General features: G+C 25.8%; 1 protein-coding gene across 1 annotated transcript; it reads left to right on the forward strand.

Moving 5' to 3' along the window:
* The first annotated feature begins 378 nt into the window (after positions 1-378).
* Positions 379-27,630, forward strand: LOC129965558 (catenin beta-like). Its single transcript, XM_056079553.1, has 17 exons — positions 379-509; positions 1,919-2,015; positions 4,698-4,822; positions 6,558-6,663; positions 7,530-7,720; positions 8,346-8,650; positions 10,866-11,067; positions 12,201-12,345; positions 13,340-13,443; positions 15,498-15,704; positions 17,595-17,726; positions 17,907-18,029; positions 19,516-19,680; positions 20,223-20,373; positions 21,038-21,159; positions 23,142-23,241; positions 27,365-27,630. Exons 2-17 carry the CDS (start codon positions 1,970-1,972, stop codon positions 27,556-27,558), a joined length of 2,418 nt encoding a protein of 805 aa, XP_055935528.1. The 5' UTR covers positions 379-509; positions 1,919-1,969; the 3' UTR covers positions 27,559-27,630.
* The last annotated feature ends 15 nt before the right edge of the window (positions 27,631-27,645 follow it).

Consider the following 27,645-nt stretch of genomic DNA (forward strand, 5'->3'; position numbering starts at 1 on the left):
TTCCAAAATAAAAAATATCGAAATACAGTTTGTTGTTTGAGTATTCTAAATTTACTTATTGAAAAGAAAAATAAGAATGATTTATAAAAATAAGAAACTTTTCAAAATCATCTATAAAAATTGTGAAATCTTTTCACTTGCTTGGGGTAAAAAATACTTCTGCACTGAACGCCATTGTTGTGGTGTGAACTTATACGGAACTTAATATCTTTATTTATTTATTTATTTTGTGTTTTTGATACAGCAGCGAAAAGATATTCCGTTTTGTTATTCGAAATATATAAATTGTGTATGGTTGTAAAGATCTGTAATAAGGATTATTTTGAAATAAAATATGTTTTAAAGTTATTTAAAGTAACGGAGCTCTAATTATTAAGATTAATTTGGAGTCAGGACAAAAATTCTACTCCTATATATTGCGAAAAGAACTGAGCTGAAATAAAATGCGTTGTTGATAAAATTGTTGTAAAGTTTTTAATCGCGGTGGTTTTAAAACTTTATTTTGTTGAGTAAGTTTTAAAATTTTTGGACTTAATCTAATAATTTTGAGCTGTAAACTTCATGAATGTTTCCTGTATAGATATAATTCATAAAAATATGTTCATTTACAAAAAAGATGTTGCAATTTTTGAGTCGAAATTCCTAAACAATATGTCAAAATTGAAAGATAAATTAAACTGGTATTACAGAATATAATGAAATAAAAAGTTGTTTTCTGGTCCATTGAGGTGTAATTTAAAAAATCTTTTATGTTAATTGCGTATTAGGTATTATAATTTGTAACGCATTTTTCTTTTCTTTGTCATGTTTGAGTACCTCAATTATGATAATATTCATCATACACATCATTTATTAAAGTTACTTTAATGAAAAAGAAATTATACATTACATTAATACGACTTCTTTATTATCTATCATAATTGGAATGTAGCTAAAATTATATACTTCTCCGAATACTTTTTTTTCTAGAGGAATACAATATGGGCTTTCAGAAGAATTTTTCTTGTTCCTTTCTTATCAATAAGTATCGAGGCGAATTTAGTTTCTTTAGATTATATTTTGCCTTTTTTTTCATTTCGATGGAAATTTTAAATTCTGATTTGGTTGTTATAATCTAACTATTTAAGTTTTGAAAATAAATTTAACTAGCTACACACTAGCTTTATTTATTATTTAACTAGTTTTTTTAACATATTAATTTCAAATTTTCAAAGAAGAAATAACAAAATTAGTTCGAATACATGCTAAAGATAGTAGTAATTCTATTCAATTCTGGATTTAAGTGGATACAGGGATTCTGGATATAGGGTATAATTATCTTTATTCAATACTACATTGAATCAAGAGTTATTCATTGAAACATTTCATTGCAGTTTAAGCAACTCATTTTTGTGTTTTGTTCAGTCTAGTTTAAGTGGTATATTTGATTTTCTTGAATCATTGTTACCATGCATAGAGAAATAAGACATTATTTTATTTTTTAAAAAGCTTATTTTCTATATTATTTTTAAAATTAACTCTTTATTAGCTTTAAGGTTAAATAACTTTCTTTCTTGGGATCATTATAGATGTTAAAATTTTTCAGAATAATGTGATAAAATATATTTATTAATTTTTTTTTAATTTAATGACAGAAGGAATTTAATGACTAATTCTTTTGAATATTTTTTATTTATTTTAAAGTATTGATTTAATTTTATTATTATTATTTTTTTTAGAGTTTTTATAAGTCTCTTGCTATTTATCCATTTCCCAGCCTCACTTTCAGATTGTGTACTAAGTTTTTAGTGTTCTCGATTGAAATTATGAAAATCTATTGATTTTGACTTTTGAGTAGCTTCCAAATTTATTTTAACATATAATAATATACTTTGATTTAAATAGTTTTCTTTCTGTTTTAATTTTATGTATATTGTAGTTTTTAAAACTAGACAACGCTTGCTGAGTGACCGTGACTTAGAAATCAGTCATGAGTTACCAGATGCAGCCATCCTCACACATGGTTACAAGTCCATGTAAGTATTACTACCAGTTTTATTGAATTTTCTCTTCTTTAAAAAAGTTTATGAACATGCTAGTTTAAAAAAGGCTTTCTAAATCTGATGAAGAATAGGCAGGTTTATGATTTGAATTTCAAATATTTATATACATTTTTTTGTCAAAATTTTAAAAAAATACGATTGACAAATGAATTAGGGATTGCTTAATTTAAACTTGTACATGATAAAGAAACAAGTAGATATATTTATAATTACATTAGCAGATAAGTTTAAAGTTATTTTAATATTGGCTGAATACTTATTTATCTATTTATATGTATTAAACTATAATTTTATAAATATAGTAATTTTATTTATTTGCAAATATAGTAATTTTATTTCAAATCTTAGTGCATAATACTATACTTGCAAAACTTATAATAAAAAAAATTACAGTTTATCTTGCATTAAGTAATTGTCTGAAATTACATAATATTTGTGTAAATATAGAGGAAATGGCATGTTGAAACTGCATGAATGAAATTAATTAAAGCATTCAATAGTAATAAAATTATTTAAATTTTTTAATTATTTAAATTTAAAAAAAACAACTAAATCTATTTCAAAATCGCTTTAAACTCTAGCCTTTTTTATGTAAAAGTTCTACTTTTAAAATGTCTGGTTATTTTAGCATTTGTCCACATAATACCTAGTTGCCAATATACCAATTTTTCATTAAATATTTATAATTGTGAGATCAGATAAAGGACTAAAGTTTCAGATCAATGTACCTATGAATTTTGCTATTTTATGTCCGGTTCAGACACTTGGCTAAAAGGAAGATTATTGTTTTAAAGAAGACTTTCTTATTCTTTATATCCTGGAAAGTTATTAATATTCATATATACAGTCTGTTTCAAAAGATGCATTGTTGACTTATCCTATCATTAGTTAAACAGCACTTTTCCCTCCTGAATTTTCAGGACAATGAATTAATATATTATATTGTATACACACACTTTAAAATCCTTCATTGATTTTTAAGTACAGTATTATTATCTGTTTTTGAGATATATGTAATAATTTTAGATTTAGTTTCAAAATATAAAAATTTTGACCTTTTTAATGAGAACATTTTTTACTCCATGAAACAATATTTTAATAAAATGGAATTTAAAAACTAATCCTCATATCAAAGTAATATATCTGTCAAATGTTATTATAGTAATTTGAAATTGTTTAAGATATATTAAAACAATTTTTAAAAAAAATATACTTACCTAATATGTATTTCTTTTATTACCGACTTACAAATTTCTTTCTTTAACATGCTATTCTTTGTGTGTTGTTTGGCTTTTCAAATTTTAATTCCTCAAAAATGAATTGTTAATGAATAGAATGAGAATACAAAAAATTCTTAAACATTTTTCTTGAAATGCATCATAGATTTTAAATGAAGGGATGACAAATGATGTCAGACGTTTATTCATCTTTTTAGTGTATGAAATAATGGAAGAATTATTTTTTTCTATATATTTTAAAATATTTTTTCAAAAAAATATTCATATTTAAAACATTATTTATTAACTAAGTATAATAGTATAATAGCTATCTATTGTATTAAAGCTATCCAGTTCGAAATATATTCTTATTTAAATTTTCAGTTTTTAAAATTTTCTGTTTATTGTCTAAAAGCTTCCATTTTTTTTTAAAAAAAGATGTTCTCAAATTTTTATGCATTATTTTTGTAATAGTCTCCCTTTTTTTACTTAATAACTCTAATATATGTTTGAAATATATTCCTTTTCAATACATTAGTCTAGGCTTTCCATTTATTTGATTAGATTTGGATGTTTTCAAAATTGGAAAGATATAACTTCCAAAAGATTTAAATTACAGAGAGTTTTTATGTTTATAAATATATAAATTAAAATAGTTTTTCCCCCAACTACTTAAATACTGTTTAATTTCTGAGTTATGTGGATTTTTAATTTTTCTGACACCTGAGGGTTTAATAGTTGCATCTTGAATTGTCCAATGTTCAGCTATTGTATCGTATGAAATTCACTCTTCAAAAGAAATGCTTTCAAGTCGATCTTTTTGTAGGGTAAGTCTCTATGAAGAACAGAAATAAAGAATATATTTAAAAAATAATATTCCTAATTATTTAACAAACAAAGAAACAACAACAACAACAATAAAAAAACCCCACATATATTATAAACATTTGTCAAGATTTTATTATCTAATGCAGTTTATTATTAACCTGTGTATTATATTTTGGGTAGCCAATTATATTTTATTTACTCAAAATTTTTATTCTGTTTTGTAGTTTTATTAAATTTTTATTACAAGTTTTCATTTAACTTGATAACATTCATTTAAAATTTTATGAAAGTATGAAATAATTTTTTATGAATATGGTATCTTTAAATTTATAAGAAGTAATTGATAAAGAGTTGCATTTTATTTATACAAATGCTTTAAATGATTAATGTTTATGAAAAGTAATAAATTATGGTTAGTTTGAATTTAAAAAAATTATGATATAAATTAATTGACAAATGGAAAGATTAATTTTTTACTTAATTTTCATTTTTGAGAGCTTTGACTTATATAATATCTAATTTCTATATTAATTTTAGTTTACAGAAACAGATTTTTGTTTTGTTTATTTGAATAAATTTTATATAAAAGATATTTGTGCCTTTTTTTTAGCATCAAATGAGAACTACTGTAACCTTCCTGAAGTGCCTTATTCAAATTCACAGCAAGAAGTAATGATGTGGCAACAAAATACTTACATGAGTGATTCTGGATTCAATTCTGGCACATCAACTCGTGTATGTATGAACTAATGTTGTTATTAGTATTTGAATTTTAAAATCTTATATTTAGTTTGATTGCTTGCAATGTTTTTATGTAATGAAAAAAAAAATCATTAGGTTTAAATTTACTAACATACTAATGAATAACAAATTAAAATAAAGAGAATTGAATGTTTTATGCTATAAGAGACTATCGATTTGAAATAAATGTTAAAAAGGGAAATTAAAAGGATTTCCTACAATAAACAAATTTTAAAAAATTATTTGTATATTGAGCATAAAATTAAGAACTTTATTTATGGTTGTTTTTTACTGCATGCATTTAATTAGGTTTATATGTACTTTTTGAACTGAAAGTTGAAAGAAGTTTTTTGAAAGAAGATTTTAAGCTGATGCTTCAGTATTATTTGATGATAGATAAGGTTCATTAATAAATCTCATTTCAGTAATTTTGATGATCATTATTTTATGACAAAGGCATTTTTTAAAAATTTGTATTTCATGACCAAAGTATATATTTGCACATGGTTGTCTGAAATTTAGATTTCACTTGTCTTTTTTATATTTTCAATTTTTGTATATGCTAATTAGTATTTTATCTCTTAGGTTGTCAGTTATTGTGATTGAATAACTAAAGTTAGAGAATTGAATTTTAAAATGTTTAAACCATATCTTTTAATATTCTCTTGAATATTTAAACTCTTCAGAATATATTCAACATTAGGCTTTAGAAAGAAAGATAAATATATATGTAGATTATTTACTTTCAAGCTTAATATGTAAAAAGAACAATACCTTTTCAGCTGTATTGAGGGTTAAAATTTTCTCTAGGTATATAGAGTATGTTATAGTTTAACATCTATGTAATGTAGGATTCTATTTTCATCAACATTAACTTTTTAAATACTAGAATTTCCAAATGATTCTTTATTCATTTGATTGATTAGAATAGTGAAATCTTTATACAAATTATTTACAAAATTGCTGTATTGAGGAATTATAAGGCTGTAGTTTCATCTGTTAATGGGATTTATTCTCGATTTCTCCTATTTATTTAAAGGAAAACTGCCATTGGTTTGCATAATTATAAAAATTATTAAATTAGTGATGTATATTACAAACTAATATAAATTAAGAAAATTTAGTTAGAAATTTGTTAAACTATCTGATTTTCTCATGTAACATTATGCTTGAAAATTAAAAATTCTTATTTTTGCACAGTTTAGGTAGAATCCATTATCATTGTTTGTCCTTTTCATAAAGTAATAAAGCTGAAAGTTGGATTCCCCCCCCCCTAATATCTAATAAATGATTCATTTGTTTTTATAAGTCCTTAGGAAAAAAGAGGGTTCCATTTTAAAATTTGTGGAGATTTAAAATGGAATCCCTTTTTTTTATATTTTGCTTTTTCTTCATTATTTGTATAACTTATGTTAGTGTGTAGATTTGCTTGAAATATTCTCCTAATGTTACATAACTATTCTCTCTTTTTAAAATTTAATCTCACTATGCATAATTTACTACTTTTTTTTTCTTATATATTCGTGAAATCAGAGCAGTTCTAAAATTATACTTATATTTGTCATTGTGATATTAAATTTAAAAGAATAAAGCATTCTTGCATGAAGTGATCTAATGTTTTTATTTCTTAACTTTAATGCTGTTTATAATATCCATGTGTGTTTGTATGTTAATAAAACTTTAATTTGGTCAGTTTAATTAATTTGTTTCTTTTTTTTTTAATTAACAGCGTCCTCCTTCTCTATGTGGCAAGGAGAATTTTGATTCGAATCAAACGGTTTACGACTGGGGCCAACCAGCTTTCGATCAAGGTTTTAATCAAGAACAAATTTATGGTAATATCAAATTTTCCCATAGTATTATTATTATTTTTTTTTTTTGCAACTTTTTAGTATGTTGAATTTCTTGTTTATTGAAATAATTTTATAACATGATGCATAGTAGGAATTAAAGTATTAATTTATTGAATACTGATTCAAAGAACAAATGTTCTTTGGACAAACAGATTGCTGTTATGTCATGGACAGATAAAAATAATCTACCATTTTTTATTTCATTTTAAGCAACATTGATTTTCTATAAATTTTTCTGTGTCAAATAGATTAAATAGACAATTCGAATAGCTAGACAACTTTGTTCACTGCATATAAATATTGTTATAAAATACCACTTTTATGTTAGTAGGATCATCAAAGTTGCACAAGCCAATCTTAATCTTCTGCTGCAGAATATATAGTTTTTGACCAATTTTGCTATGCAAGGTCATTGTGCTTCATACAATTGAAACATAATTTGGCTGTTATCAAGCAAATAGAAATCCTTTATATGTGCAGTGTGCTTTTCTTAATGCTTAATTGATGGCCAACTAATTTATTTTTCACATTGAAATTGAATTATTTCACTCCTTATTATTTAAATTTGCTTATAATAAAGTGTCTTTTTGTATGAATGATAAATATACCTGAAAAGAATTATTGCGTTTATTACCATTAATTCTTAACCTTAATGTGGTTGTTGTATATGCTGTAAGCACTGAGAAAGAACTAACTTTGCTATTTATAAAATTCATACACTTCAATTTTTTTAGAGCAGAAAAGTTTTGTAGTTGTCGTCAAAGACTTTGTTTGAATTATTCCTTAAAAAATATTGTTTCTGCAAGAGATCTTACATTTTGTTTTATTACATTCTATTATATTAAAAGATGTAGACATGAAACCAGATCTAGATCAGACATCATCCCAATGTATGCAGGCTTTACCTCAACTGCCAAAGGAAGGAAATGATATCCCACCAACTCAGTTTGGTCCAGCTCAAACTACCACTACTCAACAAGTACCACCAGGGCCTTCTCAAATGTTCAAGTTTGCATTTTCTAACTGCTTAAATGGTCAGGTAATTCCTTTTGCATGTTGATAAAAGCAGAAGTTATATATATCACCTTAAAATTTGTGTGTTACAGAGAGAAATGATTTTTTTTTTAGAAATTAAAATATTTTAAAAAAGAAATTGAAAATTTACCTTCATTGAAGAAGTTTCTGCTTAATACTTTATAAATAGGACCTTTCTCTTGATGTTCTGAAATTTTTCTTAACATCCTGAATTTATCTTAATCTCATAACTTATAAATACAATAAAATCAATATACTTTGGTATATAAATTTGTGACTTTTTGGTTAAGTTTTGATTTCATTATGTCAGAAAAAATGTACTGAAAATACAAGATAGATTCAGTAAAAATACCAGATTCATGCAAATATCTATATTGCATTACTATTGTTTGCTGGTGTTAAGCAAGACATTTATAGCCTTACCCAAGGCTAATAATTTTATGCAGGGATATAAGACCTTTAGTTGAGAGTATGGGAGAAAGTTTTGGAGAAACCATTTGTATCGTCTATTATTATTATTATTTGTGTTTTTTATTTAAATATGGTGAATAAATGAATCAATATTTTTTTTCTGTTTTGTAACTTAGATTTAAATAATACATTTTAAGCTCTTTAATTTTGCTTTATAGGATGACATTGATGTAACCTCCAAAAACACCATTGCATTAGTTAAGCTACTGAAAGATAGTGACCATGTCATTGTAAGTCAGACAGTGAAAATGGTTCAACAGTTTCTAGAAAAAGATGGTGCTCAAGAAATAGTGTTGAACACTCCACAAATGGTGGCTTCATTAGTGGATGTCTTAAATTCTTCCAGTGATCTGGAAACTACAAAATGTACTGCAGGAATCTTGCACAGCTTGTCCCAATACCAACCAGGTCTTTTGAGTATTTACCAATCAAATGGAATTCCAGCTTTGGTTAAGTTATTGAGGCATGATGATTTTTATTTTGTTTCTTTTTTGTTCCTTTTGTTGTTATTTTGTTTACTTATTTGTAATATGTTTATGTGGTGTAAGGATATTCAATATTTTTCATTTTAAATTTTGTTTATTCAAGCATCTTCTGTAAGTAATGTACATAAAATCCAATTTAAGGCTATTTGCATGCATATCTGATGATGCCAATACAATTTTCTTAAAAATCAAATAAAAAAAACGGGAACATTGCTTTTAGTTATCTTTGTATGTTTTGAGGCAAAGGTGCCTTCGCCACTTCTTAACTTTGTGATTTATGGTATCACAAATTCAACTCTTGATCTGCCAGATATCCATTGTATGGGAGTGTGGTATACACTTCCATCAAATTTATTAAAGTTTCTGGATTGGGATGTTGGCCCAGTATCATTCTTAAATTCAAAGTAATCAAGTCTCTAAATTGTTTTTTTATTATTATTTTATAAATAGCATACTCATTTAAATGAAGTCTTTTGTCTTGGTTTTTGAAATGAATTTTTGTTAATTAATGAATTTACTTTGAATTACATATTTATCTAAGGACTAAAATAAGTCAAGACACTAAATATGAATGGACTAGAAATTAAAGCAATTAGAAATAATGTATGGCATTTGTCTAATAATGCTGTGAAAACAGATGTCTGATAAAAGTTCTTTTATCCGACATATATATATATACAAAATAATTGTATTAAATAAAATCAATTTTGGAAAGAAGAAAAAGCTATTTTTAGTTAAAAAGATGAAACAAAGTAGTGATTTTAGATGTAAATTTGAAGATTTCATAATTTTATTATATAAATTTAAAGATTTTATTATATTCTTTGCAACATAACAATTGAAAGAGTAAGTTATAATTCTTTTTATAGATTTTTTTTTAATCACCAGTATTTTTTTTAAGAATATTTTGCTGCATTGAATTTCTTAACATTTTATTTTCAATGAATTTTGTAGAATGTAATTTTTAAGTAATGCACTTAAAAATATTCATTTATGTATATGTATTCATTTTTACCTGGAAATTTTATTAGAGGAATCTTATTTTATTTCTATTAATATAAAAATGTGATGTTTATGTGATTGCTGTTGTGTTTTAAAGAAATAATAGAGAACTGAATTGAAAACTGAAATAAAGTATGAAATTCTAGGAATCCAAGTGAAGCATTAATTTAATCTAGTATTTTTTATGTTTTTTCCCCTTTAAGTTTTTTTCTTTAAATTGTAAAAAGCCTTTTCTTCTATCTATATCATTTTACTTGAGAATAAGAAGTGTTTCTTTTGTCTTTCAATGCTAAGAATCCAACATTCTTGCATGGATGTGGATTAGAATTTTGGAGATAACTTATGCAAGGTGTTTTAAAAATGATGGTACAAATTTTAAAATAGATTTAATACCTAAAACAAGTAATTTTTTATAATGAACATGTGGTCTTACACTCAAAGTGCTACCATTACCTTTGGTTCATTGTCAGTGAAATGTAGGATGACCATGAAGAAACTCCATCAATGATCATACAGTTCCAGGTAATAGAATGAAATTGTATATGCAGGTAGTTTAAAGTAATGTAAACACAGGAGTTTTAATCTCTAATTATAGTCACAATGATAAAATTTTAAGTGGCAATACCCTTAATTTTATTGAGATGTTATCTTGTTAGTGAAAGACTATAATCACTATAATACATAAAAACTGTCTATTTAATTTGATAAATTCCTACCCTAGATTAAAAAAAAAAAAAAGCGAATACATCCAATAAGGATTAAGAAGCAAAGCATTTTATTTTGTTCCACAAATTTCTCATGTATGTTCTAAGTGGCATCATGCATGAATACAGGTCCCAGATATTAGTAAAGTCTTTATAATCATACTGTAATTTACTAAAAGAGATCCTCTATGGATGACTGTCTTTTGCGTTTGCCATGAATTTGCCATCTCATTTTCTATTGTAAAATTGGCTTGTATCTATATTCCCGACCTATTTTGAAGTTTGTCCCATGATTTTAAGATCATTATATATTTGTCTTAATCATCTGGCAGTAATTTAAAATGGCTCTGACGTTGCTTCAGAAAGGCTCTATAATATATATGAACTAATTCCAAATATTAATATTTCTGACTATTATCTTTTCATTTATTGTTCTTTCATTGCATTGTTCTGTTCTCATTGTTCTGTTTTAATTTCCTACTTTTAGTGCTCCTGTGGAATCTGTCTTATTTTATGCTGTTACTACACTTCACAATCTCCTTCTGAACCAAGAAGGTTCTAAAGCAGCTGTTTGCAAAGCTGGTGGATTGCAGAAAATGGTGATGCTTTTGAAGCATAATAATGAGAATTTCCTCTCTGTTGTTACTGATTGCTTGCAGATACTTGCATACCGCAATCAAGAGAACAAGGCAAGCAATGTTCTTTTTCAAAGATTTAAAATTTGAATAATAAATATAGATTAGTTTTTACTTTTGTAAACAAGTTTTTATTTTACATTTGTACGTGTGTATTTTGTTATTGAATTTGGTCCTTATATTACACCTGTCCTTATATTACACCATATTTGAAATATGTTATTTGAAATATTAAGTATTTTATCATTTTACTACAATATGTTTTTTGTAAGACATTTCTGAATATATAATTCATTGTTTTTGGATATTTATATAGATATATTCTTTATAAACTTATTTTTTCAAAGGGGTGCTTGATAGAATTGACAAATGAAGTACTTTTAGCAATTTGATATGCATTACAGACAAATTTCAATTCATTGATCACTTTTTGACTAAAAATTTTACTTTATGGCAGATTTTTAAAATGATATAGTGAATGTTTATAGAACGGCCTAAAACACCAAGTATGTGTTTACTAAAATTTATCAATGCTATTTGCCTTTATAATAAAGAGGTGCAGTAAAAGTTTCATTGTAATTCAGTGAAATTCTTCATCTTTTTCCATAATTCAGACATTTGTCCCAACTAGATGCCAACTGGACAATAGAGATTTTGTGAAACTAATTTTTTCTCTTTTTTTTTTCCTGAAAAGTTTGAGCTCCCTCTTCTACATGAGAGGTTCAATCAGAATTTTTATTCTTTCAAAACTTTGTTAATTTGTTAAACACTACAGAATCACAAAGTAGAAACATCTGATGGGTGGTGACTAAATAGATACCTTTTGAATTGGTCATATGCGAACGAACATTGTAATGGAGAACAGTACTAGTATAAAGTTATGTAGGGCTTTAGGACATGACTTTTTGTTGCAATGAAGTCAATATTTCCATATATTGTTCCTCATTTTATGCTTCCACACTCTTTCACATTGCTCTGTTTGATTCAAGTACAAGTGATATTGGGCACTACATCATTGTCTTGAACCAATCCTTGGCTTTTTGTTTAATAAACATCCTTTAAATGTAAAAAATTTTTTTCATTTGTATTGTCCTGATTTTAAAAAAAATCTTTTTCCTACTACAAATTCATTTTCTTCCTCTTCACTCTATATTTTATTATATGGTGCTAATTTTTTTTTCTTCTAGCTTGTAATCCTTTCCAGCGATGGACCTGCTGAGCTGGTCCGTATCATGGGGACTTACAGCTGCAAAACTCTCCTGTGGACTACTTCAAGGGTTTTAAAAGTTCTCTCTGTTTGCTCAAGTAACAAGCGTGCTATTATTGCAGCTGGTAAATATGGCTGAATATTGGATGAATCGGATGATTTTAAAATCCAAAACAGTTTTGTGTAGACACACACATATATATGCACACATATTTAGACACATATTTTTGAACAATTAACAATAAAAAAAAAAAAAAGAAAAAAAAAAAAAAGAATGGAATTTATTTGGTAGAATTTCTTACCTTTTTGTTTTCATAGCTTGTTTTGTTTCTGTTTGTTTAATTAATTAGGTTTTTACCTCCTTCATCAAGGAGCACTTATGTGCTAACAATAATTATAATTTTCTTCTCTGTTTTTCTGTAACTATTTAAATTATTTTTAATTTTTGATGAATCTTACTAATCATATTAGTGTTTTTGCATTCCACTCAGACCATGCATTCTATGTGATGAAAATATTTTGTTGAGTACTATCGCATGCTAAAGTTTGTAACCATCTTTTTTTAAGGCAACCTGGGGATCTTTTTTCAGGTAATCAGTCAACATTTCAATCTGATCCTCGAAATATTTTGGCTTTTTTTATTATTAAATTATTGGAACTTATACATAATCATTGGCAGTAATGATGATGAATTGTTAACAGAAAAAGAAATTACTTATTTTTTAAACTTTCTAAATCTTTATCAAATTATCTTTTAAGAGAAGGGTCTTGAGAGGAATTTTCTGATTCAAAAAATTTACTTAGATTATTGTTTGAGATGAGTAATATTTCTTAATAATATATTTCACAATATTAAAATTCTTACTTGTAGCTAATCTTTGAATAACATATTTATTTATAATCTTAAGATGAGCCTATGCTCAAAAATCTCAAAATTCCAAATTAAGAAAATGGAAATTTTGGAATTCTAACAATACCTTTATCACAATCATTTTTCAGTTATAGAATATATAGTAGTTGGCTGTTTTATCCACTCCACTTTTGCACTTATTAATGAAAAAGTCTGAATGTTATTTTTAGTAAGACTTGTACTAATATGAACATTGATTTCAATTTCAGGTGGTATGCAAGCATTAGCAAAGCACCTCAATAATCCAAGTCAAAAACTAGTAATTAATTGTTTGTGGACTCTGCGAAATTTATCTGATGCTGCAACTAAACAGGTAATATAATTCATCAGTTCATGCTAGATGTTTCTTCTCCTTTTTTTTTTTTTTGCATTTTCTATAAATTAGTGCAAAATAATTATGTTCAAATGTCCTTATTTGACAGTCTTCATGATATATATAAAATCTTAATTGGATTATTGACTGTTTAATTTTTGTTATACATAATAACTGAAATAGATCTGGGAAGGAAATATGCGACTTATACAATATTTAAGGTCAAACTTATGGGAAAACAAATTATGACGTCCTTGCTATTAGGAAAAATTTATTTTATACATTTAAAAAAAAGAATAAATGGAAAATTGTTTTTCTTACTCAAACAAAAGCAGGAATGCAAAATTTTATTCATTTCAAGTAATTTATTCATCATTTCAGTACATTCAGTTTTTATAAATACTGTATGTAATAAATTTAATTACATTTACAATATGTCATTTTTATGAATTAATACTTAATTATTAATTTGTATATTATCTAAATATACACATTTTATAAATCGATATATAATTATTTAGCTATATTTGAATTTTAAAAAAATCTTTAAAATATTATCAGATTTATTATAGATAAGAAGAAATATTTGAAAACATAGAATGTTTTGAAAAACTACTCATAAAATATATTTTATTAAAAAAATATTTTGTAGACAATGTACCAACAAAAAAATGTAAATTGTCATCTATTCATTCATGATATGAGAAAAAATTATGACTATGACAATTGTCTTCCTGCAATTTATAAGAATTATTTTTTTATGTTTGAATAATCTTTAAATGTCCTTTGGTTATAAGAACATTATATATTTAAAAAATAAACAATATTGTCAGCGAGAGATTAAAATTCTGTTGAATAATTGATCTATCAAAGTTATTTTAGTCATCAATTTGACTTTTCATGTTTTGAAAAATATATCAAAAATATCAATGGTTATAAATATCTATTGTTTAGTTTTCTATTTTATTTATCAGAAAAAATGGAGAAGTTAATTAAACATTTACAATATTAAAATTTGTTTCATTTTGATTATCTGAGATAGGATATGCGTTTTCTGCATAAAATGTAAACCACAAAATTCAAGGTAGGTGAGGCTCCATTTGAGTGAAATTAAAGTGCTGTTTATGCTCTCAATGATGCTGATAATTTTAGTTCTGCTATTTTATCATTATATCCAATTAGGTACACTGCATATGAAATACTGTACACTGTATATGAGAAGAAAAAAAAGCATTTGATTTTTTTTTGTATACCAAAAATAGCAACAACAACAACAACAAAAAAAGGAAATTTAAGAACAAAGGAAATTGTTCTATAATGCAGATAAGACTGTGATTGTTTAGCAAATGATATATTGGTATGAATGATTTTTTGTATGTCAAACTGAATGACAATACCATGCATTGACTCTTCAGTAAAGTGTAGATTTATGAAACTCGAGACTATGAAAATACATTGATATCAATAGGAACTGGACAAAATTGGATGATACAATTATTCTAAGGGGGTTCCTCTGCCACTCTTGTTCCAGGGCAATTTCCAATTCAAGTGTTATTGGAAGGCAATGAATGTTTGATTTGTCAGATATTTTTCTTGTGCATAATTAAATAGTTTTTTTTTTTTGCAAAATTAATAGATTTTTATTTTATTACTACTGTATGATATCTCATAATTTTCGTGAGCAGTATAGTCTTGAATATGATACCAATGCATAAAAAAAAAATTTGAAGTATTTACATTGAATTTAGCCTTTAACTTCAGTAATCCAAATTCAGCATTCTAAATCTCTTGGTTTAAAATAAAAGTAGTTTTTATTATAGTTTTTTTTTTCTATTACACTTAGACATAAATTTTTTTTATGAAAATACAGTGATCTATAACTTTGTCTGGAGTTGGCTATGATTGTCATATTTTAAATCTGATAATGACCATGTTAAAAAAATACCTCCTCCCCATCGTTACACTGAAATGAATTTTTATTTTTTCTCGCATATTTTTTATATTTTTAATTCTTTTACTATTGTTTGATATTAAATGATTGATTGATTCCTTAGGGTAATGTTGCATCACTTTTGCAAAGATTGGTCCAACTCTTAGGAAGCAGTGACAAGAACATTGTCACCTGTACTGCTGGCATTCTCTCTAACATGACTTGCAATAATGATTACAATAAAGTGATTGTCTGCCAAGCAAAGGGTATTAGTGCATTGGTGAATGCCATTTTAGAAGCTGGAAGTGAAGAAGAAATCATAGAACCGGCTGTAAGCTCATTTCTTTCAAGTTTTAAATAATATTTAAAGCTAGAAATTAATTCATTAAAACTTTAGAAATATTTAAAATTTGAAATGTTTAATTTATTTTAATAAATTTTAAGCAATTTTAGAACCATTAACATTTTTGTAAACTTAGTCTGATCAGTTTTGAGAAACTCTAGATGCTGATTGGCAAATTTTCTTTGAGATGATCTATAGATTTGTAACATGAAATTTGATTTAAAAAAACACGTTATTTTATAAGATAATATTAATCAAATTTTCATAACTCTATCAGTTTTGGTCACAATAGAGTGGACTTTTCTTTTTATTTACAACTATTCATCTTTGGTGACCGGCTAGTTTACTGGAAATATCAGTTATATTAAATTTTCTTTAAATCATGTAGACATAATTTCACGTCCATGATTCTGTCAAATTATCAGTTTTTAAAGCAGTGTTATTTTTATTATCTCTTACATATGTTCTTTTTATTTACATGAATCTCTAATGAATACCAGTTACATAACTTAACTATCCTTTACATCTAACTTCTAAAGTTCGTGATATTGTAATTTCATTTTTATTGATACCTTATAAACTACATAAATATTAAACAGAAACTTGTTCTTTTGTTTTCAATAATGAAAAAAAAAAACATCATACCATCAGAAAGTCGATGAAACAATGAAAATGGTTTGAATTCAGGGAACAATTTAATGTATTTTTGAAAAAACAAAAAAAAAAAAAAAAAATCCACAATATTTCAAATGGCATGTAGAAATAGTACTGCCCAATATTCAATTTTGTGCAGTAATATTTTTGAAGTTATCACAGAAAAATGACAAAATTCAACTTAATATTTAATTAAAATTTCAAAAAAATTGCTCTGAGGTGCAAATTCCTAACTTCCAAGGTATACACGTGCAAAATTTGGTAACTGTCAGTCAAACAGTTTTGCCTGTAAAATGCCAACACATGCATATTCATCTTTATTATTATTATAAATTACTATATATTACTGTATAAAATATTAATTGTTTTATATAAACAGTGTTCTGTATCATTACTATTTAAAAATTCTTTTCTTTATTCATATAAAAGAAAAGAATTTTTAAATAGTAAAGAAAAAGTTTCAACAGTAACTTCTGATTTGACAAAGTAAAAAGAAATATTCATATTCATAAGTTTTTCTAAAATAAAAACCTTAAATGCTTGCAATTTATTGTTGTGGTGGTAACATAATAAATATCAATAATAAGTTATCAAAGTATATTGTAAATTATTTTGCATCAAGGAAAACTAAGATTATGCATATATATAAATATAAGTGTGTGTGTAAATAAGCTTGTGCTTTAAAAAATAATTACTGTCAAGTATATAAAAAATAATATAGAAATTAAAAATGGTGCATTTTAGGTGTATTTCATTAAAAGAAATACACCTAATTAAAGAAATACACTACAATTAGGTGTAATTCATTCCTTTAATTTTAAGTTGTAAAATAATAAGCCCATTTTCTTATTCCCCTTGTGACCAAATTTTAGATTTCATTTTTTTAATTATCAGTTTGAAAATAAATCCATAATTTTTTACATTTTATTATATATTTCAAGAAATAAAAACACACACTTCTGGCATAAGAATATTTGAAATCCAAACATACTAGTTTGTTTGCTTCAAAAGTGTATTTCTTTATACAAAACGTATATAACTGAGATAATTCAGTTAATAAAAATTGAAATTTAATTGCGTTGATTAAGCAATGAATCTTTAAAAAATATGTTAAATTTTCAATAAGTAATGCTTATATTGAATTTGCATGTGAAATTACTTTAATTATTGCATTTTTAAATATCTGATTGCAATAATAATTATTATTTTTTTTTATCCCAACAGATCTGTACTCTTCGCCATTTGACATGTCGTCATCCTGAAGCAGAAACAGCTCAAAACGCTGTTCGCTTGCATTCTGGATTACAGGCAATTGTAAAACTTCTACACCCTCCTAGTAGTTGGCCTCTGATCAAGGTTTGTAATTTTCTGAAATTTAATAATGTTTATTTCCAAGTGTTTTCACAAATAGTTATAGTAATAACTCTGGTATAAAAGCCTTTTTCCCAAAATTTTAAAAACTGAATTCTTACATGTTTAATATCAGCTTTCAATTAGTTAATTTACAGATATCTGAAAATCTTCAATTTCTTTCAGGCTGTCATTGGACTTGTGAGGAATCTGGCTCTCTGTCCTAATAATCATGAGCCCCTGCGAGCACTCGGCACCGTCCATATCTTGAGGAATATGCTCCATTCTGTTTACCAAGATGTTTTAAAAGTGTGTCTCTCTTTTTGTTGTTAGCTATTTCTCTCTAGAACAAATATTAATTTAGAATATTGTATTGAAGAACTTGTAATTTAAATTGAGTTTTCCATAAATATGGGTGAAATCATAAGAGACCAGTAAATAAATTGCAAGGTTGAAAATACTTTAATTTTATATGCCTTAATATTTATTTAATTTATATATTTAATATATATAGTCATTTCTTGCAAAAAATTGATTTGTCAGGATTGATGGTTGCTAAAATTTTTAATTAAATATATTGTAGAAGATAGTTTTAATGATTTTCTTAGCAAAATTTTTTTTAAATTTCAATTTTTGTTAGACATGTAACTCATACTGTTTTAGAAATTTTACACATTTCTGTTCATTGTGCTATACGTTTCCCAAATTTTTTATCTATATTTGTATGCACCCAGTTATATTAAAGAAAAAAGCGGCAGTTTTAGAAATGGACATATTTTACAGATTTTTCACCATTGTTTGTTTGTTTGTAAAATTTTTACTAAAAGGATTTTTTATACTGAAACTTAATCAAAATGGAAAAATTGAGCTGAATCTTCCTATCGTGATCATACATAAAGAGAAAAAAAGCTAGTATAAAATATTGGTAGTAATGATGATGATTTGAGGATGAAGATGATTTGAGTTCCTTTTCAATAATATTATAATGTTGTAAAAAAAAATATCTAAAAAGTGTAATTGAAATAATAATTTTTTTACTTTTAAGCGGACATCAAAATTATTTTTGTATTGTAATATTTTTGGAAGTTACAATGGACACAATTTTCAATTAATATCAAATAATTTTTAATTATTTTAAAACGACTGATATAAAAAATCTCCTTTGATATATACATTTCCATCTTCCACAATATATATGTGCCAAGTTTGGTATCTCTAGGTAAAAAGGCCTGTTTTATAGTGCTAACATACACATATTCATCTTTATTATTAGCCGATATTTATATTTTAATCAGATTTACGTTTAATGAAAATTTAAGATAATCATATTAAAATAATTTTTTTCTCATTCTTTATTAGTTAAAGCTTAGTTTATTTCTTACCTTATGAGAGGCTTATTTGCATAGTAGTTTACTATCCATTTTCGCAGAAATGCTTGAGTGATAAATAAAAGATTTGTACTATTCAGAGTAAATGTTTTTTCTGTGTAATTAAATATAATAACTTGAAATACCTAGAAATACCCCCCCCCCCTTATACGATATTTAATAAGCAGTTTTGTAATAAGTGTTTTCTGAAGATACTTTGCATTTTTCTAACAAAGCATTTGTTACTGCAGTTGGTTATTAAATTATTGTCCAGAAATAATTTTAATTTAACACTTTCTTTATTTTATGCATATAATAAGCTTTGTAGAATCAAGGATTTTTTTTGGGGGGGGGATAAATTTTTGTAGAAAGGAGAAGGAAGATTTTCTCCTGATTGGTAATTACACTATAGTTCCTTTATTTTTTAGAACCGTGGTGGTCTGACATACTATGAAACACAACCTACTATAGTTGGAGGGGTCAAAATGGAGGATATTGTTGAAGGTACCCTGAGTGCATTACTTAATCTTTCTCGGAATGTCAACTGCAGAGCACTTGTAAAGGACCTCAATATTATGAACACTTTGGTTCAGGTAAAAAATTACTTTATTGGTATGCATATTTATTCTTTTATTATGAATTTTAACATTTTTACAAAATAAATGTTACTATTGAAGTATGTCATTTAGAGAAAATGGAAGTAAGACTAGAAGAAAATGATTTCTTCTATTTTAATTAAATTATTATTTTTCTATGCATTTTTTTTACTTAAATGATAAATGATGGATTTTCTAACTGATGCAACATACTTAAATGATGTATTTTCTAGATAGGTTGTTAGTTAAATTTTCAGTTAAGAGGAAATTTACACTTTTAAAATTGTTGTTTACATATTAATTTCTGTAATTATTCTTCCATTCATATTTATTTGCAATTTTGCATGCATGACTACTTGCAAATTTTGCAGATTGGTAATTAAAAAAAAAAAAAAAGAAAAAAAAAAAAAAAGGAAGCAATATATAAAGATCTCTCATGTATTTATAGCAGAATATTGGTGATGGGCTATATCCTGAATGTTTGAATTAAGAGTAAAATTTATTAGTTCGTTTGCTTAACTCTTACTTCTTACTTATAGATTTTATACAAAGAAAATGAAAATATTCAATGTATTGTTGCTGGTCTCTTCTGCGAGATTGCTTCGGATCCAGGTGGCATTTTGATAGTTGAATCTGCAGGAGCCGTTCCATCTCTTTGCACCTCCTTGCGCTCCAAAAATGAAGGATTGGGTAGGACTTCATAAATAGAATAAATATTTTTTATTCTATTCATGAAGGAATAAAAATTTGATCTTATAATTTAGAGTGACTTTACTGGAAACCTTTAAAATTATAGATATAAAACAGTAAAAAAAATTATTTACCTATTTCTTACAATTAGATGAACTAATTCTTCTTTAATATCTTTATGTTAACGGAACTTGAATCTGTTTCTATTAGTAGATTCAATTTAAAATTGATTCAAATATATTATTTTGGTGGAAGGATTACATTAAAAAAATTTATTTATCTAGTTTATATTTTTAATTATTATTGGAAATGGGGTGAAGGGAGGTACAGCTACTGAATCTTGACAGGCCTTAGTCATGTCAACTGAATCTTGGGAGACTTTAGTGTCATGTTGGAAGATCTTAGTCAAATAGTTTTGAGATCTTGATTCCAATTTTGCTTCCAAGCCATTCCAGCTTCTAATTGGAAGTTTACTCTTTCATTGACTTTCAGATTAGATAATAAGAGAAAACTCACAGATTTCTTTCTAGAAGGATATTGATAAAAAAAATGCCTTCCCTTATTAGAATATTAGATCAACAATTTTCCCTGATCATTCATGGAGTTATTAATCACTTTTCTCCCAGTTATAATCAGTTTCTGAAGGTCTCTAATTTTTTTACAGCTTCACAATCTGCATCTCTGCTGATTCAGTTGTTTACTTTGAAGCCACAGCAATATCAATTTTTGTCTACAGACATGAATAAGATAATGGGAAAGGATGATTCTGTCCCATGGCAGGAATTGGTAAGTAGATTGTTCCGAGCTTCAAAACATTGTAGTTCTCAACATTTTTTTTATATATATATTTTTAATAACCAATATTTCTTTGAAAATGAGTTCTTTTAAAGCATATAGATGCTATATAAAAATGCATTAGTTTTTATTATACAGTGAGGGATCAATTAATGAGCAGTGCCCATTGAAAGACAGTATTCAATAATTGTATTTGGATTTGTCATAGATTTTTTTGTGGAAATTAATTTGTTCTGAAGATAAAAATAATATATATTTTTTTACTACTCTTATTTATTTGTAATTTCAGTAATATGCATCTTGCATAGTTTCTAAATGAAAGTATAGTTTTTCTCACCAGATCTTTTGAGTCCCATATTATAGATCCCCAGTGATACCCATTCAAATGGAATTTGATTTATATATTATTCACAGTTAAAAGTTTGCACACTGATTGATCTCACAGTGTTGAAGTCTTTTAAGATGGTTAAACTCATGTTACATGTGGCCGACCAATATATCTTTGTAGCCTAGCAATCATAACAATTTATATCATAATCTTTAGAAGAAGCAATTGAAAAATTTAAATTTAAATCACTTTCAAACATGTAATATAAGCATATCAAGAAAATTGCATCATATCAGAAATAAATGGAAAAATTTCAAACTTTAGAATTCAATTTGAAATAAGGTTTAAAGATTGCAAATCTTGGAAGAAAATGTTTTTAGTTTTCTCGAATTTTTCTCCACAGATAAGAATCAAAACCTTACCATAATGCAAATTTAGTTGATCAAGATCCAACACTGTTCATATTTGGAATGTTTCTCACTGCGAGTAATTATTTCATTTATGAAAAGAAATAAGTCTCCTTTCAGATCCAGGTTCACTGCGATAAATTAGTTTTGAAAATAATCAGTGCATACATGATATCTCTCAAAATGAGAAAAATGGGAGCCAAAAAGAGTTGCCAAATGTTAGGAATTATTTTTGCCCGTTCCTTTTTTTATACTATGTTTTTGTTTCTTTATTCAGAACTATATTTCTGTAATTTTATTTTTATTTTTATAGTTTGTATGAACTTAGACTTTGTTTATTTGACCTTTGTTAACAGCTGAGTTCGACAATATAAAACATTCTGTATTGCAAATTTTTTTTTAAATATTGTTTCCAAGTCCTTGCAATTGAAATGCCAAAAACATTTTCATTTATTTTGTAGTAGTGTTAATGACTTATGTTAACATTTAAACTATATTTTAGATATTACAAAATTAAATACTTTTTTTTTTCTTTTTGCATTGTGCTATTTTATTTGGTATATATAGAAATTATAATTTTAGTCTGTTGAAACTTTAGAGCTGTGATTATTTACAATAAATATTACATTGATTGAACACATGCAAAAATCTTTAAATTTGAAGATGAGAATTTTATTCAAGTACAGAATTTAACAAGATCTTTTTTTTCTTCTTTTTTTGTGAAAAACATTTTGGATATCTTCGAGTGTTCAAGGACAACAGTTTGAAAATGTAAACAAGACATCAAATTTTTAAAATGTTTTTATTTATTTATCTGTCATTGTTTCTTTTATGTAACTCTATTTTGCTGTTTAAATAGTACTCTGTTTGGGGAATCGAAGTAATGGATTACAATTCATTGTAGTTAGAAACCTTTCCACTAGATGTGTAAATATGTCAAATGATTCTAACTCATCAATTAAGAGTATTTTTGCTTTCATATCCATTTTCTCTAATGATAAATTTATCTGAAGGATTAAACCTAGTTATGTATGTTCAAAATTCACAATTAATGATATTAATTGTTTTCTCTATTTGGAAAAAAGTGATATTTGAATTTTTCATATTGATTGCACTTAAATTAAAAATTTCCATATGCTGTTTTACAAATTTCTTTCCTTTTTTCTTTTAATTTATTAGCCTGTCTTTCTAATCTAGAACAAATTGATTAATCTGTATTTTGTACGTACTAATTTCAGCTTAAAAGCTCTTCTCCAAGTGTAACCCCAGAATCCGGTTACCAGGAAAGCCAAGGTTCCTTTAATTGCCCCTCTGGATCAAGACCTGCTACTAATCAAGGTTTGTTAAATATGTATTTTAATTAGGATGATTTTTAGTATATGGTTGCAGTGCTAAAATATGTGTATATGAGTTACCGGATTATACTGCCTGCAATTTATAAGAATTGAAAGCATTCTTTATAATTATTCACTGTTATTTTCTCTTTGAAATTTGCATAAAGTTTTGGAAAAATTAGTCTTTTAGTTGGAAATTTTCATTGCTGCTCATCTAAACTATTGAGCAATTATATGATTGAAAATGAGTATTATGCTCAACATTTTAGTTCTTTCATTCTTGAAAAATGTTATAATTAATTTGTTATATATATGAGAAAAATAAAATGTCTGAAGAAAATAATTTCTCTTAAATACCGGCAAAAGTATTAATATATGTGAATAAATAATGAAATGGATTTAATATTTCAGCAAAATAAGGAATAATAAACCATATTTAAATTAATATTGGAAAATAAGTAAAATTAAAGAAATAGGTGCTGGAAAATGGAGTTACTCTCACTGAAAGGCTCATTTTTAGAATTTTAAAATTGTTTAAAAATATTTTTTGTGCAATTATGATGTGAAGTGGGGATGGAAAAAAAAAATCCTTTTACTCTTGCTTTATCTCCTTTTGAGAGACTGAAACTTTTTAATAGTGGGAGTAATTTTTAATCTTTTTTTTTTTTTCCCTTCCTAAGGAACATGTGAGCAAATTTCTAACGAATTCCTCTAGGAATATAGAATGGTACAAGGTTTAAATGAACAAACCAGAATTCAATTTTGTTTAAATAGATTGATATTTATTAGGCTGTTAAATGATTTATATGGAATGTATTTTTTAAAATTTCATTGTTATTTAATATATAGAGATTTAATTGAATCGGTCTCTTACAAATTGCTGTGAAATGGTTCAAATTGGAAAGTGTATATATTGCAAAATAAAGGTGGAAGTGAAAATCATATTTTAGTATTAAAGTCCAAAGAAAGCAATTTTTTAATCTTATTTTTAATATTGACAAAGGTACACAATTGAATATTTTGATGAATGAGTGTGAATTTCACCTTAAAATTAAAAAAATATTAACAGATCATGTATTGATTTAAATTTAAAAAAAAAGTAAAAATAAAGAAAAAATTGTATGGAAATAAAACTGATAATTTTTGAGATTAAAGATAATGCAGAAACCATTTTTTTTTTAAGGTATGATTATCAGTTTATATAGGTCAATCATAGTGATTATCTTATCTTCTACGATTAAGCTTATTTTTTATCTCGATCCAACTTTTGGTTTGATACCTATTTCTGGGATCTTGATTTGGAATTTTTTATGATATGGTGAACTCTCCCTCTAGCAATTCTAATAATATTTTGCAGCTCCATAAACTATTTAAGTGAATTGTTAAATTAAATGCAATTATAAAAATGTGCAATAAAACAGTCTGAAACATTTGTACATATTTGTTACTATTTGACAAAGATTGACTATAGTTGACTCTTTTAACAAGAACTAATTTTGTGCTATGTATGTTAGTGCTTATATATATATAATCTATACTTATAATAAAGCTCAATGTGTGTGTGTGTGTTGGCGCTCTACAGGCCAGACCGTTCGACCAACAGCTACGAAATTTGGTACGTGTATGCCTTGGAGGCCGGAAATGTGCACCTCGGGGTTATTTTTTCGAATTTTTAATTAAAATTTTATTTATTTAAAAAATAAGCGAAATGTTAGCGTGTTTCTGCTATAACTTCCGAAAATATTACCGCACAAAAAGGATTTTTACATCAAGTTAAAGATCAAAAATTTATCTTTTAAATGATACCAATGTTTTAACCTTAAAATTAAATTTCTATTTTTAATGAATTTTTAAATAAATAATTTAACTATATTTTTCAACAATTTCTTTCATACAAAATAAAAATAAAATTTAAGCTGCACGAGCACGTTTTGCATTCATGGGAAAAAATTAACTTTTTTCAAAGTGTTGCCATCACATCGATTAAAGCTCCATTTAAAAATAAATTAAGTCTTTTTGAAAATGAAATCTGCAAAAATATGATTTTCGTCAGGTGTCTGTAGGAAACGAAACAAATATAAAATATTATTTTTTTCTAAAAAATAAATTCAAGAAAAATTATTTTATGATCTTTTACATTATCTGTATTATTAATCCAATAAATCAGTTTTATTTTAAGGCAAGTTTTGTTTAATATGAACAGGATATCCATTCAAACCAGGGCCACACTGCTAATTTGTAAACCTTTAGTAATAGACTCAGATCTTCTAAAATGGTCTAAATGGAAAATGATTATATTTTATGTAACTTGATCCACTAAATACTCTAATATATAACGAATTTTTGATTTTACATAAAGCTTCTGCTGTGGAAATCACGTTTAACAAAATGTTCTTGAAACACTAATATTTTAAATAAAGAATTCATTTCCAGTCAACAAAATCAATCACTTCAACTGACTGATTTATGAAAATTTTAATATTACTATTTAATAAAAAAAGGATAATTTTAGATTTTCCATTGATCGTTTCAAAGAAAATACGCCAATCAGCGCGCAGGTTTCTCAAGATTAATTGACCTAAGATTATGAAAATGTTGAGTTTTTCTTAATTTTTAACATTCAAAACTTCATAAATCAGTCTTAGTTGATCATGGAAAATAGAATCATTCATTTATTTAAAATTTGGTGTGTTCAGAATATTTCTCAGAATATGATACCTTACTGCATAAAATTTAGACTTCATAATTTTTGAAATATATTTATAGGCCGGAACAAAATATTATTATTGATTTCATTTCAATCCTTTTGAAAGCAAAACTAAAAACTGAATTTTATGCTGAACCTGAGAAATTTTTGTTGAATTTTTCTTTGAGATATTACGCAAATTATGAAAAATATTTTGTAGTTCACATAAGACTTAAATACCGAGCGATTCTGTTTTCAATACTCATATTCAATAATAATAATAAATAAATAACAACAAAAATGATAAATAAAATAAAACGCTTGGTTTCATTAAAAAATATCTTTACATTAATTGCAATTTCAGCATTTCCACTTTAAATTAAAGTTGAAGTTTTACCGGAAATGACAACAAATTAGCAAAATATATATAGTAAATTGAACGAAACGATCTAAACAACAGTATAAATTTGGTATGACTATCAAAATTTGAAGATTAAAAATGTTTTGTTTGAGAAGCTATTAAGAGACAAGTTACTTAAAATATTTGATTGAAAATTGTAGCGAGCGGTAATACTGGTTAACCGGCTGGTCGCCAAAGGCGGCTAGTATAATATAAAGAGAGATAAAAATGTTTTATTGTTTATTTCATTTTGCAAATTGTAATTACATTTGTCAATGATCAAGCAAATATTTGAAACTGAAACCCCTTTGGTTTAATGATTATTATTGATTTCCTATTTAAAGAATGTTTTCTAGTATGCCTTAAAAATTTTCAATGTTTCAAACTTAAATTAGTCATACCAACTACTATTACATATTATTGGTTATCATTATTTACTAGGATTAATCCATTTTTAGGATTTAAATATTTGAGCTAAATTATGAAGTTTGAAAATTTTTTAATGTTTATTTTTATATGAAATTGAATGTAAGTTTTACAGATGTAATGATTAATGAATGTATATTTAAAAAATGCATTTTTTATAATTTTTAAAGAGTTTATAAGTGATGGCAGTGAAGAATTTCAGCAGTATTAGATGTTTGAGATCTAATTCCTCTGATATTCTGTTATTATGTACAGTAAATCTCTTGGAATAAAATTTCTTGCTTTTTATATGATTGAGAAGTATGGATTTGCAGAGTTATTACTATAGTTCTAAAAAGCAAAGTTTGCCCCTAATGTATTCTTTTCAAAAATTTTAAAATGAGCCAGTATTGTAAACTTAGCTTCCTTAAACCTAGTGATCTAAAATCTACTTATGGCCACATATATTGTATTGAAAATATCAGCTGTTAGTAAAATGCTATTACTATTCTGTTTCAAAAATTATAATCATGCAGGTAGTCTAAAAAAATACCATAATGCTTATCTCATTTTTTATTTAGAAGAGTGAAAAAAACAAAAAAACAACCCAATCTTTATTTTTAAATGATTTTTCAGCTTTTGATCTTCAACCCATACAAAACTCCAGCATTCAAGAGCCAGAAGACTTGAACATCAAGATGGATTTGGATATTCCCCCAGATCTCAACTTTGACTCTGCTTTTGATGCTCTGCAACCCATCCTTCTCTCCCCTTCTTTGAATGAAGGAGATGCCTCTCAAGACTGGTTCAACTCCAGCCCCTTCAACTGATGAAATGTCAGTGAGATGACTTGCCTTATTTTTATGCATTTGAAATCATTAATAAAGGAGTATATTTTAAAATTTCTTGTCTTCATT

This window comes from Argiope bruennichi, chromosome 4, assembly GCF_947563725.1.
Source record: "Argiope bruennichi chromosome 4, qqArgBrue1.1, whole genome shotgun sequence".
In the NCBI taxonomy this organism is placed as follows: Eukaryota; Metazoa; Arthropoda; class Arachnida; order Araneae; family Araneidae; genus Argiope; species Argiope bruennichi.

What these genes read in the sequence shown, in the direction of transcription:
- LOC129965558 (XM_056079553.1), top strand. Translation starts at nt 1,970, where the DNA reads ATGAGTTACCAGATGCAGCCATCCTCACACATGGTTACAAGTCCAT. An exon ending in GCGTGCTATTATTGCAGCTG is followed by an intron (nt 12,346 to 13,339) that starts GTAAATATGGCT and finishes TTTCAATTTCAG; the next exon opens with GTGGTATGCAAGCATTAGCA. An exon ending in CTCCAAAAATGAAGGATTGG is followed by an intron (nt 20,374 to 21,037) that starts GTAGGACTTCAT and finishes ATTTTTTTACAG; the next exon opens with CTTCACAATCTGCATCTCTG.